The 12,910-nt window shown below is 41.0% G+C and overlaps 1 protein-coding gene across 3 annotated transcripts in view; it reads left to right on the top strand.

Moving 5' to 3' along the window:
- HS6ST2 (heparan sulfate 6-O-sulfotransferase 2) overlaps positions 1 to 12,910 on the top strand; it is a gene marked incomplete at both ends in the record, with an annotated part of 289,043 nt that overhangs the window by 208,164 nt on the left and 67,969 nt on the right. The window contains one exon of one of the 3 annotated variants that reach the window (XM_082865354.1): positions 3,367 to 3,399. The exons of the other annotated variants lie outside the window; for them this stretch is intronic. Within the exon in view, the coding sequence (XP_082721480.1) occupies positions 3,367 to 3,399 (33 nt within the window). The remainder of the gene's footprint in view (positions 1 to 3,366; positions 3,400 to 12,910) is intronic. 3 annotated transcript variants of the gene reach the window in all.

The following is a 12,910-nucleotide window of genomic DNA, read 5'->3' as shown; positions in this document are numbered from 1 at the left end:
AGCAAAGTGATTCAGTTATGCATATCCATACATTCTTTTTTATATTCTTTTCCATTATGGTTTATCCCAGGGTATTGTATATAGTTGCCTGTGCTTAGAAAGCTTCACTTTTTAAATTCTGAAGCATTAAGCACCTACACTGAGAATCTAAATGCCAGGGGGTAGGTGTCATCATTTGAGGTTTCTAGTTAGCATGAATCCCTATCTGGAGTTTTGGAGGCTCCCAAGTCTCCCCCTCCATTCCCATTTTTCCATTGATATATATATATATATATGTATGTATATGTGTGTGTGTGTGTTTTCCCTTCATTTTCATCTTTTCCTTTTCCTGCTTTTTTTTTTTACATCTTTATTGGAGTATAATTGCTTTATAATGGTGTGTTGGTTTCTGCTTTATAACAAAGTGAATCAGTTATACATATACATATGTTCCCATATCTCTTCTCTCTTGCGTCTTCCTCCCTCCCACCCTCCCTATCCCACCCCTCTAGGTGGTCACAAAGCACCGAGCTGATCTCTGTGAGTTATGCGGCTGCTTCCCACTGGCTATCTGCCTTACGTTTGGTAGTGTATATATGTCCATGCCTCTCTCTCGCTTTGTCACAGCTCACCCTTCCCCCTCCCCATATCCTCAAGTCCATTCTCTAATAGGTCTGTGTCTTTATTCCTTTCCTGCTAATTTAACATTTAGGTAGTAGCTGTCACTTGAGAGATATTTGGTCCTATCTTGAACCTTGGTCCAGAAGGTTACTCTTACTGCTTCTTCTCCAGCCAGTGTCTGGGTCATGGGCATGAGAAGCACAGCTCCTTTTGTCCACCACCTGCTGTTGCTTTCTCAAGAGGTGGCTTGCTGAGGGCTGATGAGTCCAATCTCAGAGTGGTACAGAACACTAGAGCATCCAATGAGAAAAACCCTGCTGGGATGTGGTACCCCACAGTATTATGAAGCTGCCATCTAGAGACTTCTTGTTTTCACAGTATTTCAAGGTATATGCACGTGGAATTCTATGAACAGCAAATGGCCTCACTAAAAAGAAACCTGGCTTACAGCCTTTGGTGGGGGGCGGGGGGAAGTTTCCACATGGAGAAATCATGAAAAGAAATAATGTCCTTTCCAATCAGAAAGAGAAGCCTTTCTAATACAGATGTTGAATCTGATGCCAGTGGATATGTTCTCCATACATAAATACATAAATAAAACTAGGAGAAACATTTTCCTAGAGTTCATAACATACAGTATATTTCTGTGGAACTCTTTTCCAAACAGATGGTATAAAAACATCTTCCACAAAATTGTAAACTCTGTGAAGGCAGAGATTTGCGTCCGTTTTACTCACTGCCGTATCCTTAAGTACCTATAATGATGCCTGTCACATAATAAATGACACATTTTTTGTGGGGGGTGATTTTTTAATTGAATATATTTGACACATAACATTGTGTAAATTTAAGGTGTACAATGTGTTAATTTGATACACTTATATGTTGTAATATGATTGCTGTTATAGTGATAATTAGCACCTCTATCACATTACATAATTATCCTTTCATTTTATTAAAGGGTCTTTTTAAGAAGATTCCATTTAAGAACCTTTCCAAAGAGTGTGTGCGTGTGTGTGTGTGTACGTGTAAGTAAAATGGACTTGTAAAGTTAATTCATTTTTTTTCTAATCAGTATGCCTCTCCTTTTTATCTTTTTCCTCATGGCATTTGATTCACTTCCGATGACTGCCCACCCTTTTGATTGGTGCACCTGTAACATCTTCCTGGCTCACCACTGAATAATCCACCTCCGGCAACCTGGACTCCCAGGTAAGGCAATGAGCTTCCAAAAGTGTAATCCCTGAGCAAACTTTAATAGACAGTTGAGAAACTTACATAGAAAGTTTTAAAAAAATCTCAAGAGGCAAAGTTAAATTTGCTCTGGTCCCCATAGACATCAATATACATAAATTATGTACGTACTTATATTATTTGAGGATTTCTATTAATGCAGCAAAAGTAAAATTATAGTTTTGGAAAGGGCTACATATTTGACTTTGGAATTTTCTAGCACTAAGATTCAACATATAACTTTACGTTTTCATGTTGTTGTTGTTTTTATTTTTCACCCAAAGTTGTATTATATTTTGTTCATGAAGCTGAGTGCAGTAGAAGGGGTACTACCCTTTCTTCACTGTGTAGGGAAACTAAGTCATGGGGTAGGCCAGAATACTCTAGATTACTTCTTTCTTGTGGCCGGAATGGAAGAGGATCACATTGGACCCTGGATGGTGAGTCAGCTAATGGAGGTGTCTTGTCTAACAGATCTGATGTCATTAACTACATCACTTTTGTTTTCATAACACTTGCTTCTCCACCAGTCTTAACAACTCGTAGAACTAGGGAAGGGGGCCTTAGCCATGCCAAGAACTGATGATAAAAGAGCTGTATATTGCTTCTCAAATGCTGATGCAAGGCCTCTGCTGCTAGTTGTGCTATGAAAAGTCTCTCTTACCTCATTCCTAAAGCCTCCAGATATATTTGATGTAAAGGAACACTTCTCTCAAGAAAATATCCAGGCCATATAACTCGCTGTGGGCACAAAAGTGTTACCACATTATAATATCCCATGCTTAATATAGTAAAACAAAAAGCTAACTGAGTCCATTTGAACTCTCAAATTAGCAATTGACCCGTGCACAACTTCCCAGTCCCTGCCGATATCAGAAATTCACATAGTAGAATTAGTATTTTGTGACTCTTAAGACACATATTATGAAAACAGATGAGTAATTTTTTAAATGGAGAGACATTGCTTACTTTGATGGATGTCTTGCATTTGGGTGGAAGGAACTAGTGCTGATTTATGTATCACTTTCTGTGTGCTTTGAATTTTCATCTGTTTGAAAAGCATCCGCAAAGTCTAATCATTCTTTCTTTTCTTTTCCTTTTGTTACTTGTGTTTCATATATCCCTGATGGTATGAAAAATCCCTGTAAATTCCTCCTAGCTTCTTTCAATCAGGCATTTCTGTTTTAGGGATGCCATAGTGCTTGGTTTGGTATGGTCTGGGTTTTGGTTTATTGACTTTTGTTTTTTGCTTAGATTGCCATCGCATGTGTGAAGGGGAATGCAATTAGTTACGACCGAGTGGAGGATCTATCATTCTCAGCCCATAGCCCTTCAGAGGTTTGGCTCTCAGTGCTGCCCTGCCCCTTTAAGCCCTCTGATTCATAATCCCCCACTACATGAGAGGAGCTAGTGGGGAGCAAAGTTGGGGAGCCATCCATGAGCTGTTGCCTTGCGGTTTGGAAAACTTTTATTATTTTAATTCCTCTCTTACCAAGCTCTTGCTAGCACCTGGTTTTACTGTTCCTTTAACAGGTGGAGGATTTTTCAGATTCTAGATGCAGCAAGGTAAGTGACAATGGATCTTTAGCTGAAATGAACCCAAGTGAGCTAGAATAAATAAACTCCGCCATTGCCTATCAGTTTAATTTCCATACAATAAATAGTTTGGTTTCCACTTGGACAGATTCTTTTCAGGGCTCTTTTTTAGTTTAAAACAGCTGAAACTACTGGAGCTTATAGTCTCAGCTATAAAGCTGACCTAGTTCAGAAGTGGGACGGAAGTTCAGGGCCAGCACCCCAGACAGTTGGGCAGTAGGTTACTAGCTTCTTTTCGTTTTTGCTGAAATTGGATGACACAGCAGAGTGTTCTGTTATGAAAACCCCACCATCAGCAAAGTTTTCTCCATGGTGCTTCAGGCCCACCTGCCTGTCACTAGGCTGGATGGTGGTTTAGGGAACACCTAGGTCAGCATTTTATTGAAGGGAAATCAATTACTGGAAAATATCAGGGACTTGTAAAGTATGTACATGTGTAGACTTGCAAGGTAGAGTGATCCCATAGGCCAGGGGCCTTTGTGACATAAACTCTGCAGCAGAGCAAGTCTAATCAAACACAGGAAAGTTCCTAACTGTCAGGGGGAGGGGCTGTTGAGAATGTGACAGAATAGTGTCTTTCCAGGCAACGACTGTTGCCACAAGCTGTGACATCATATTGCCATCAGTGCTGAAGAGGCGGTGAGAATTGTAAGCCGTTTTGTAAATGTGGCTCTCGTTGCTTGGCACGTGGTCTTCTAAGATCATCCTGCCCACCAGTACCGTATTTGGCCTATTCTAGGCTTATTGGCTCCATAAAGGTTTACCAGTGTCTCTACTTTCTCTTCCTACCCACCTACATCATTTGTTCCCTAGCCAGATAGCTTAGGAAGAGCAAAGGTTATAGGATTCCTCCACTAGGGCAGACTCATTAAAATAGAGCAGATCGACCATATCTTAGATGCCCAGTTTGGCTTTCAGTAGCTGGCCTTCCATATTCCCATCAGGGCCTCAGTGGATTTATTTGACATCTAAGAAGAGTAAATTCAGGGTTTAATTCCATAGTCAGATTAAAATTCATTGAGATAAATGGTATAGACACACATAGACAGCTAATCACACAATAGTAGTATAGGAGGGCATTTAAGCATCGGAGATTGGATGTGTCATGGTGGCAAGAGTACTAGGTATTGCCACTAACTAGTGGGGTGACTTTGCTCAAGTCCTATGTCTGCTGTGAACCTTGACCTCCTCATCTGTAAACTAAAATGGAGTGGATGACCATTAAGATAATGGACAATTAACCTAGGGACTATTATTCCTATAATGGCTTTCACAGGTAAAATATTGAGAATTTTGTTTTATTTTTGTTTTGAAATTTGCTCCATGCCAGAATCATCTCTCTCTAACAGTTTTGCTATGTTACAAAGCAAATCTTGACTTATTTCTTTATGTTTATTATGGGGCTGATCAGTTTGACCAGAAGTTATTATCAGAATCATTTATACCTGCTCTTAGTTTGTGAGAAAGGAAGAGAGGAATACAGATGGTGAGATGGAAAAGAATTGGCTTTGGTAAACATCCCATGGGGGCCATGTTTAATTCTGAATGGTGGACTGAATGATGTATGAAAGCTATTTGCAAGGCTAGCATGTTTTTCGACCACTAGTAAAATAATAAAGCAACAATTCATTTGGTAATCCCCATTGTACATGCACTTTTATAAATACACAAGATTATGATTATCTCTGCCTCATAATTAACAATTTGCATAAATGCTTGCTATTATTCAGTTGTCTGAATGGATTTTCTAATCCAGAGAAAGGAGGGAACAGTCAGTGGGAGCCATCCCAAACGCCTTGCCTTATTGCTTCACACATGCACAATTAACAGCGATGCTAATTGTTTCAGACCAGAACCTCATTTGTTTTTCTATAGACAGCAAAAACATTAACTGCCGGGGTGTTTGCCACTCTCTCTTTCTCTCTTTTTCCTATAGCCAGCCGTATTATAAGGGCTGCAGTTGGTTGGAAGCAAATTATTTGGCTGGATTTTCAGGGTATCGTTTTGTGATGGAGTTTCCAAGCTTCTACTTAAGTTAGCAGTTAATGCCACAAACAACCAAGGACTATTTTTATACTATTTTAACAGTGGGCCCTATAAATTCTATAAATTTAAGGAATAAAAGGATACTGACATACAAACCAGTTCTGCTGCTGCATTTACATTCTATTTCATATTCCATACCTTTAAAACTATTGACATTAGACCTGCATATGAGAATCATAAAAAGTCAAGGCTGGAGGAGGCCCTTAAGATTATCCTGTGAAATTCCCTCACTTTTCAGATGAGTTTGTCAGTAATTTGAATATCAGTAACAACCACCAAATCAATGATGCCACACTTTTTTTTTTTAACTTTCGAACCCTTGGGAGCTATTGTAGTAAATACATTTGAATTATAACTGGTTGTTTTGGAATCATACAGCTTCAACTATTTTTTCCAAAAAAGTGAATCAGATTTTTAAAAATATGCCTTTATACAGTTTGCCTAAACATAGCCATGATGTTGATGGTATATATGTGAAAGGCGATGTCCTATGCAAAGCCCTTGGCAATAGGAGACACTCAACCAATGTATCAGCTCTCTTCCCCTCATGCACAGATTACCTTGCTAAGGTCAGCATATGGAAGTATTACTTCAGTGATTGAGAGTATGGGCTTCTAGAGTCAAACTGTCCTTGGGTCTGATCCTGGTGCTGCCACTTTCTAGCAGTGTGACCTTGAGTCATTTCTTTAACCTCTGTGGACTTTGTTTCTTCACATATAAAACGTAGACACCTTATAGAGTTGTTTCAAGGATTAAACTGAGATCGGGCATATCAAGTGCTTAGCACTGTTCCCGGCACCTAGTAAACAGTCAATAAATGGTAGTGGTTATTACCACCATTGTCTGGTACACCCAGTACCAGCCTCCTTCAATACTAATATTTCATCTTATGGTGGTTTGGTGTACGTGCATATACACCTATTCACATCCGCATATGGGCACACAGAGTTCACCCGAAAGACTGCTTTCCCAAAGGCTATCTGTGACCACCATGTTTCAAACTCCAGTGGCCTCTCTGGCTTCAATATTCTTGAGCTCTTCGGAGGTTGTGGAACTCTTACACATCTTCTCTTGCTTGAAAGCGTTCCTCAGTTATCTTGGTTTACCTCCTGTCTTCTTCTCAACGCTTCTTAAGTTTCCTTTGTTGGATCTGTTTTCACACACACACACACACACACACACACACAGCGTTCCTCCTCACCGCCCCCCACCCCGCCCCTTTCAATGAAGCAATTCCCAAGGTCCTGCCATTGATCTGCTTCTCTTCTCTTGCTATGCTCTCATTCTGGGTAATTTCATCTCCTGTCATAGCTTCACCTTTCACCTCTACACTAATGATTCCCAAACTGACCTCTCTAATTCTTAACTTATTCCGGAGCTCCAGGCTAACTCCAATTTCCAATTGCCTGCTGAGCATCTCCAGGGCAGGATATCCTAGGAGGCTGAAGTGTAGTCTGGCTTTTGTCATCCTGCCTCAGGAATGCAGATGAGGGAATCTAGCTTCAAGAAGTATTAAGAGTCGCGGCAGTCGTCTGAGCAGAAGTAAAAGTAGTCTAAGTTAGCAAAGTGGTTCAAACCCAGCTTTCCCGGGAAAGCATGACAAGTTAACTGTGAATTTCTGTTATGAACTGGAGATACAAATTGGCAATGGAAACTTTCAAAGGTGTATGTTTTCTAGGGAAGAGGGGACAGCTCGCCTAAATGAAAATGGAGATCAGTTTTTAGGTGCTGGAATGTTGGTATGTTTGAGGAAATGTTAATTAAAATGATCTTTCTTGGGACAGTTTGTATGGTGAATCTTGCTTCGGTGTTTTGTTATACAAACATACATGCCCAGAGGACGGATAATGTCTTCATCCTGAAGGATGAGCATGTGGGAATAGACACATACACACATGCCTGGTCAGATATACCTGAGATTTTGAATGTGTAAAAATAATTCTGTCAGAGGGGAGATAGACTTTTTCCTTCATTTATTCTGCGAATATTTACTGGACACCTACTAGATGCCACACTCTCTGTGGAGCAACAGGCTGTCAATACAGACATACAGAGTCTTTGTCCTGAAGTGTCTAGTACAGTTTTCTTTAGTTATATGCAAGTACATTGAGAGTTTAATTTGGTCTCAAATATCTGCAGTGTGTGACAGGTTATTCAATGACTACAGCCCTGCTGAAAATCGTAATGACCAAAGAGGAACTTAAGGGAAATAAAGACAGTGCTAAAGTGGGAAAGGAATGTGCCTAAATTCCAATTAGAAATTACTTCCTTTAACTTTAGCAAATACTGAATTACTTTGGGATTTTACATTTCAAGTTGGCTCTCGGTGTTTCAGAGTAGGAATGATTACGTCTAGCCTAAAACTTAGAGCAAAGGGATAGACAAGTCTTGGTTAATGTGTATAGTATTGTTAGGAGAACTCTTTCTAAACGAACTATTCTTACAGAAGCTACAGACCTAGCTTATAGCATTAGCACCGGGGACAATATTCCTTTTGAAGGAGGGTGACCTTATTCCCCTCCTTCCCAAAATTAAGTACAATCCCTCCCAGTTGAATTACTGCCCTATGGAATATGTGGAGGTCATCAGACCCTGCAAATTGTAATGGTCTAGAAAACTGGGTGAGTTCCTTGCCTTCCTGGGTGCACCCCAGCTTCCTCTTTAGAAATTTGGCGTGGCCCTTTGTTTGCAAGTCTTAAATCCAAGTGTTCTTGGACACAGCTGTCCATTTCAAAGTCCCCTTCAAGGTTACCCTCAGGTCCCAAAGATCCCTCATTGCATTTGTAATCTTGGAAAGCAAACTTGATGCCCCAAAGTCCTGCTATGGATCTGTAGATGGTACCACTCCCCTTTCACGGTGACAGCACCCCCTTCAGGACCTTCATGGCACAAAAGCTGTCCTAATAATGGTGCACATATTGACCAGCGTTCCCATTCCTCTTGCCCTAAATGAGTTAGAGACGTTGATGTACTTCTCTTATTCTTTTTGAAAAAATTTATTTATTTTATTAATTTATTTTTGGCTGCGTTGAGTCTTTGTTGCTGCATGCGGGCTTTCTCTAGTTGTGGCGAGCGGGGCTTACTCTTCATTGCGGTGCGCCGGCTTCTCATTGCGGTGGCTTCTCTTGTTGCAGAGCCCAGGCTCTAGGCACACGGGCTTCAGTAGTTGTTTCTCGCGGGCTCCAGAGCACAGGCTCAGTAGTTGTGGCGCACAGGCTTAGTTGCTCCACGGCATGTGGGATCTTCCCGGACCAGGGCTCGAACCTGTGTCCCCTGCATTGGCAGGCGGAGTCTTAGCCGCTGCGCCACCAGGGAAGTCCTACTTCTCTTTTTCTAACTGGAAGTAAGAATAATAAAAACATCCTTGAATTTATAGTCTTGGATGTGTTTATTCTCAGTTTGCCTCAATTGTAGTCTAACATTTTTTACCTTTCTCAAATTTATTCATTCAAAACATATCCACTGAGCACTTACTATGTTCCAGGCACTGTTCTAGGCATTGGGGACAATAAGACAGGCAAGGTTTCTGTTCTTGTGTTTCTTAAAGGGCATGTTGGGTGTATGTGTGTGAGCGCGCACACTCACATGCACACGTGTTGGAGGGAGACAGGAAATAAACAAATATACAAGCTAATCTCAGAGAGTGATAAATGTCATGAAAAAATAAAACAAAAGTGGACAGAGAGTGACTGGATGGGTGGAGTGTGATCAGGGTGAAGTTTGCTCTTTGTTTTATTGGTTTTGTACAGATTTCACCAACACTTTGTATGGGCTCTTTGGTTTCCTCTATTTCATACTTTCCTGGATTCAGTACCACTTCTAATTTTGCTGATCCTGGCCGTTCTGTCATTAGGACCACCTCCCCTTAGCTAGTCCTGAAGTATAACCCAAAGTATGCTCCCTGTTAAACTTCTGTTCCATACTTTTCTTATCTTTGTCAGCATTAGAATTCGGCAGATTAACCCACTTCCCTGTCATAGAATGTAAATAAGCCTACTAACCCTTAGGGATATTCTACTTGATTACTCAAAGCACTTTTGTTACTCAAGACAAACGAGCTGTTGAAAGAAAAACACAGGCATGAAAGGTTAGTAATTGTGGTGACGTTTAGTTTTGCCCACTTCTGTGGGGGGAAGAGCCCCGGCTTGAGGATCAGAAGAGAAGGGTCTCCCTGCTATATGGCCTTAGACATAACACTTCCTTTCTCTGAGCCTGTTTCTTCATCTATAAAACCAGTGTTCCAAGTAGATGATCCCTAGGTTCTTTCTAGCTCTAAAGTGGTACAATTAGTTGTTTTCAGAGACGTGGGCCAAGATCTCTTTTCAACATTCTGTTTAATTTTGTAAAGTGGATGTGTAGGAACATTTTCCAGTGTATCAGAACTGCATAGATTAAGCATACGTTTTCCAGCAAAAGCCAGCTCTACAATTCTTGTAAATGTCACAAGAAGTTAAAACATTGCTTCTTGTTTTAACCTCTGCCAGCGAGGGCAACAATTCAACACCACAAACGTAACTGTCAACTTCTTATATGTGAATATCTGAAAATTCACTGTCTTTTCAGCCTGCCCACAGGAAATCTCCAAAAAGAACCAAATACCACTGAAACGAAGGAAGGCGTTCTAAGTTGGCTTCAAAATGACATGGCATAGGTGTTGCCCACTAGTGTGTTAGGTGCCAAGAAAAGCATCTTAACTCTTAGAGGGCCACTCAGGATTCTTGCAGCCATGGCTGTGCTGTCTGCCTCAGAACCTGGCCAAAGCCCAGTTAGGAACTAAAGTAGGAGTTGGAAACTTGCCTTCCCTAACTTCCCCACACCTTCCCTACATTTGCTGCACTGGGCTTTGTGGGAGAAGATGGGGAAGCAGGAAGCGCAGGTTTGGAGAGGGTGGAAGAGATAGAAAGTCACCAACATCTGAAGTCCACTGGCAACTCCCTTCTATGTTGCTACTATTCCACTTATTATTCAGATACTCGCCATGTTCTAAACACAAGAATCAGCTCCATGACTAGATTTTAGGAATTCAGTCTTCTGAAAGTCCAGAGAAAAGTTGGGCCTGATTTTGTGGTCAGGGAGTCCGAAGAAGAAGATCCAAGAGGGTTTGGAAACTCCAAAGAAGTGCGTCTCTGATTTACCGTCACAGTATCTTGACACTGAAGAAGACTAGAGCTTATGGAAAGAGGTGACGGAGATAGCACAGAGAGTTCCTGTATGGCTCTCATTAAAAGGCTGTAATGTTGTGCGGGTGAGGAAATAGATACCCACCAAGACAGTGACTTATCTAAGTACACACAGCTAGTTTGTGGCAGACTCAGAACAAGGATCTAGGTCAACTGCATCCTGTCTGGGGCCTTGATTTGGAATTACCTGTGCTACCTGGGAATCTTGTTTGCTTGCTTTTGCTGTTTAATTCTGGGTGCTACTTCTGTTCACAGCACTGGTAGTTCATTATTCTCACAGAAGTTTATCAATGAAAGGAGGCAAAATCCCTCAGGAATAGGTAAAGTGCATTTATTTTGGAGGCTTTGGGGCCAGCTGCTAGTCCAGGGTCACAAAGAGGAGAGAGTAGCTGGATTGGAAATAGAGCCTAAAATGCAAGATTCAGTTGAAATAAATGAAGACAGGAAGAATCGTGGCTATAGACTGGGGCTCCATGGTTAAGTGTATACATCATTTCTTTAATGCTCATTCTTAATTACAGCTCTAGCCCTTTCTCCATCAAAAGATTTAAATGTCTTTTATTTTAGGTTCTCAGTACCTTGAATCCTTTTCCAGGTGTGTGTTGCCTCTGCCTTGTCTTTCTATTTCACTCTTCTAGATGGTTTTTGTGTGTGTGTGTGCAATATCTTCTGTTAGTTTGGTCTCACTGTCTTGTCCAGAGCGTTCGTAGTACAACTATGTATCATAGGAGATCTTATGAGCACGTAAAATGGAGAACACTATTTTACAAGGTAGAAATTATTAGATTATTTCTGCTCCCCTTCCAGAGTTGAAATATTTCCTATTTGGCAAATAGCCTTCTTTGAAATTCTAAAATTGCACCTAGGAAAAAAAAATGACTGTCACTGTGGCACCATGGGGCTTCCTGTCCCTTCACTTTCATTGGCTGCCCATCCAATTTGCTCCGTTGATTTTCTGGACAGCTCAGCATCGCCTTATCAGCCAGATACTGGAATTATAAAGGGGCTTCATCAAGGCCTGATGCAGTTTGAAAACTTTTCAACTTTCATAATTTGGGCCCTGGGTATGCCAGACACCATGTGTAAACGGCATTTGGTTGCACATTGGTCTTTTTCTCATGGCTTTTACAATTTCCAACTTTATTTCTGCTCGCCACGGGGCACAGTTTACCTTCTCTTTTCTGGGAATTCTTTTTTTTTTTTTTTTTTTTTTTGCGGTACGTGGGCCTCTCACTGTTGTGGCCTCTCCCGTTGCGGAGCACAGGCTCCGGACGCGCAGGCTCAGCGGCCATGGCTCACGGGCCCAGCCGCTCCGCGTCACGTGGGATCCTCCCGGACCGGGGCATGAACCCGTGTCCCCTGCATCGGCAGGCGGACTCTCAACCACTGCGCCACCAGGGAAGCCCTCTCTGGGAATTCTTGTTCATTTTTCGGGAGCCCTAAAAGAAGGCTGCTCATGTACAACTGTGGAATGTCAGAGTCGTTCTAAACGGGCATAAGTGGGCCTCTTAGTGGCCTTTACTGATTGTTCCTATATTAACATGTAAATGTGCATAAGACTTTATGAGGAGCCTGTGCATAGTCTTTCTGTGATTTTTTCATATGAATTGATTTGACAATGTCAGAGATGATGCATGAGGCAAAATAAAGAGTTTCTTAAGCCCATTACAGCTTGTTTGCATGAAAAGGAATAAAAGCTACAGGGAAGAAATGAACATTATGTGATGCTTTCACAAACACCTTTTAGACCATAGCCTACCTTCCGAACCTATGCAGGGGAAAATAGTCACTGGGATATTCTTTTGCTCAAATAACCTTTCTCGACTAATTAATGAGACAATTTCTGGTTATGTGGGAAACACTGAGGGTTTTCTGAAATTCATAAGGGTGAAATAAACTACGAGAACCTCAAAAAATTAATTAGTTTTAAATGCTGGTATGTTTTTTGAGAAAATGAAATAGGATGACAGGATAGGAGCTTTGAGTGAAGATTCCCTGAAAACCATACAATGTTATATCATTGAAGAGCCATGTGGTTTAATACTCGGTGATCGTAAAACCTCATGTTAAGCCATCCACCCGGAAAGTTCTGTAAGCCTCATTTATTCCTTTCTATATGAGCACCTTCAGTGTCTATTTTACAATGCTAGTAAAATATTTATAAATAAAATAATACTCTTGAGGTCGACTTTAAATTCAATCTACATGAACGTGAGTGCTAGAGCACTGCATGTCTAATCTGAGTGCCCAGTGAA

Source organism: Leucopleurus acutus, assembly GCF_964270905.1.
Source record: "Leucopleurus acutus genome assembly, chromosome: X".
In the NCBI taxonomy this organism is placed as follows: domain Eukaryota; kingdom Metazoa; phylum Chordata; class Mammalia; order Artiodactyla; family Delphinidae; genus Leucopleurus; species Leucopleurus acutus.
This window is presented reverse-complemented; position numbering and strand designations above follow the sequence as displayed.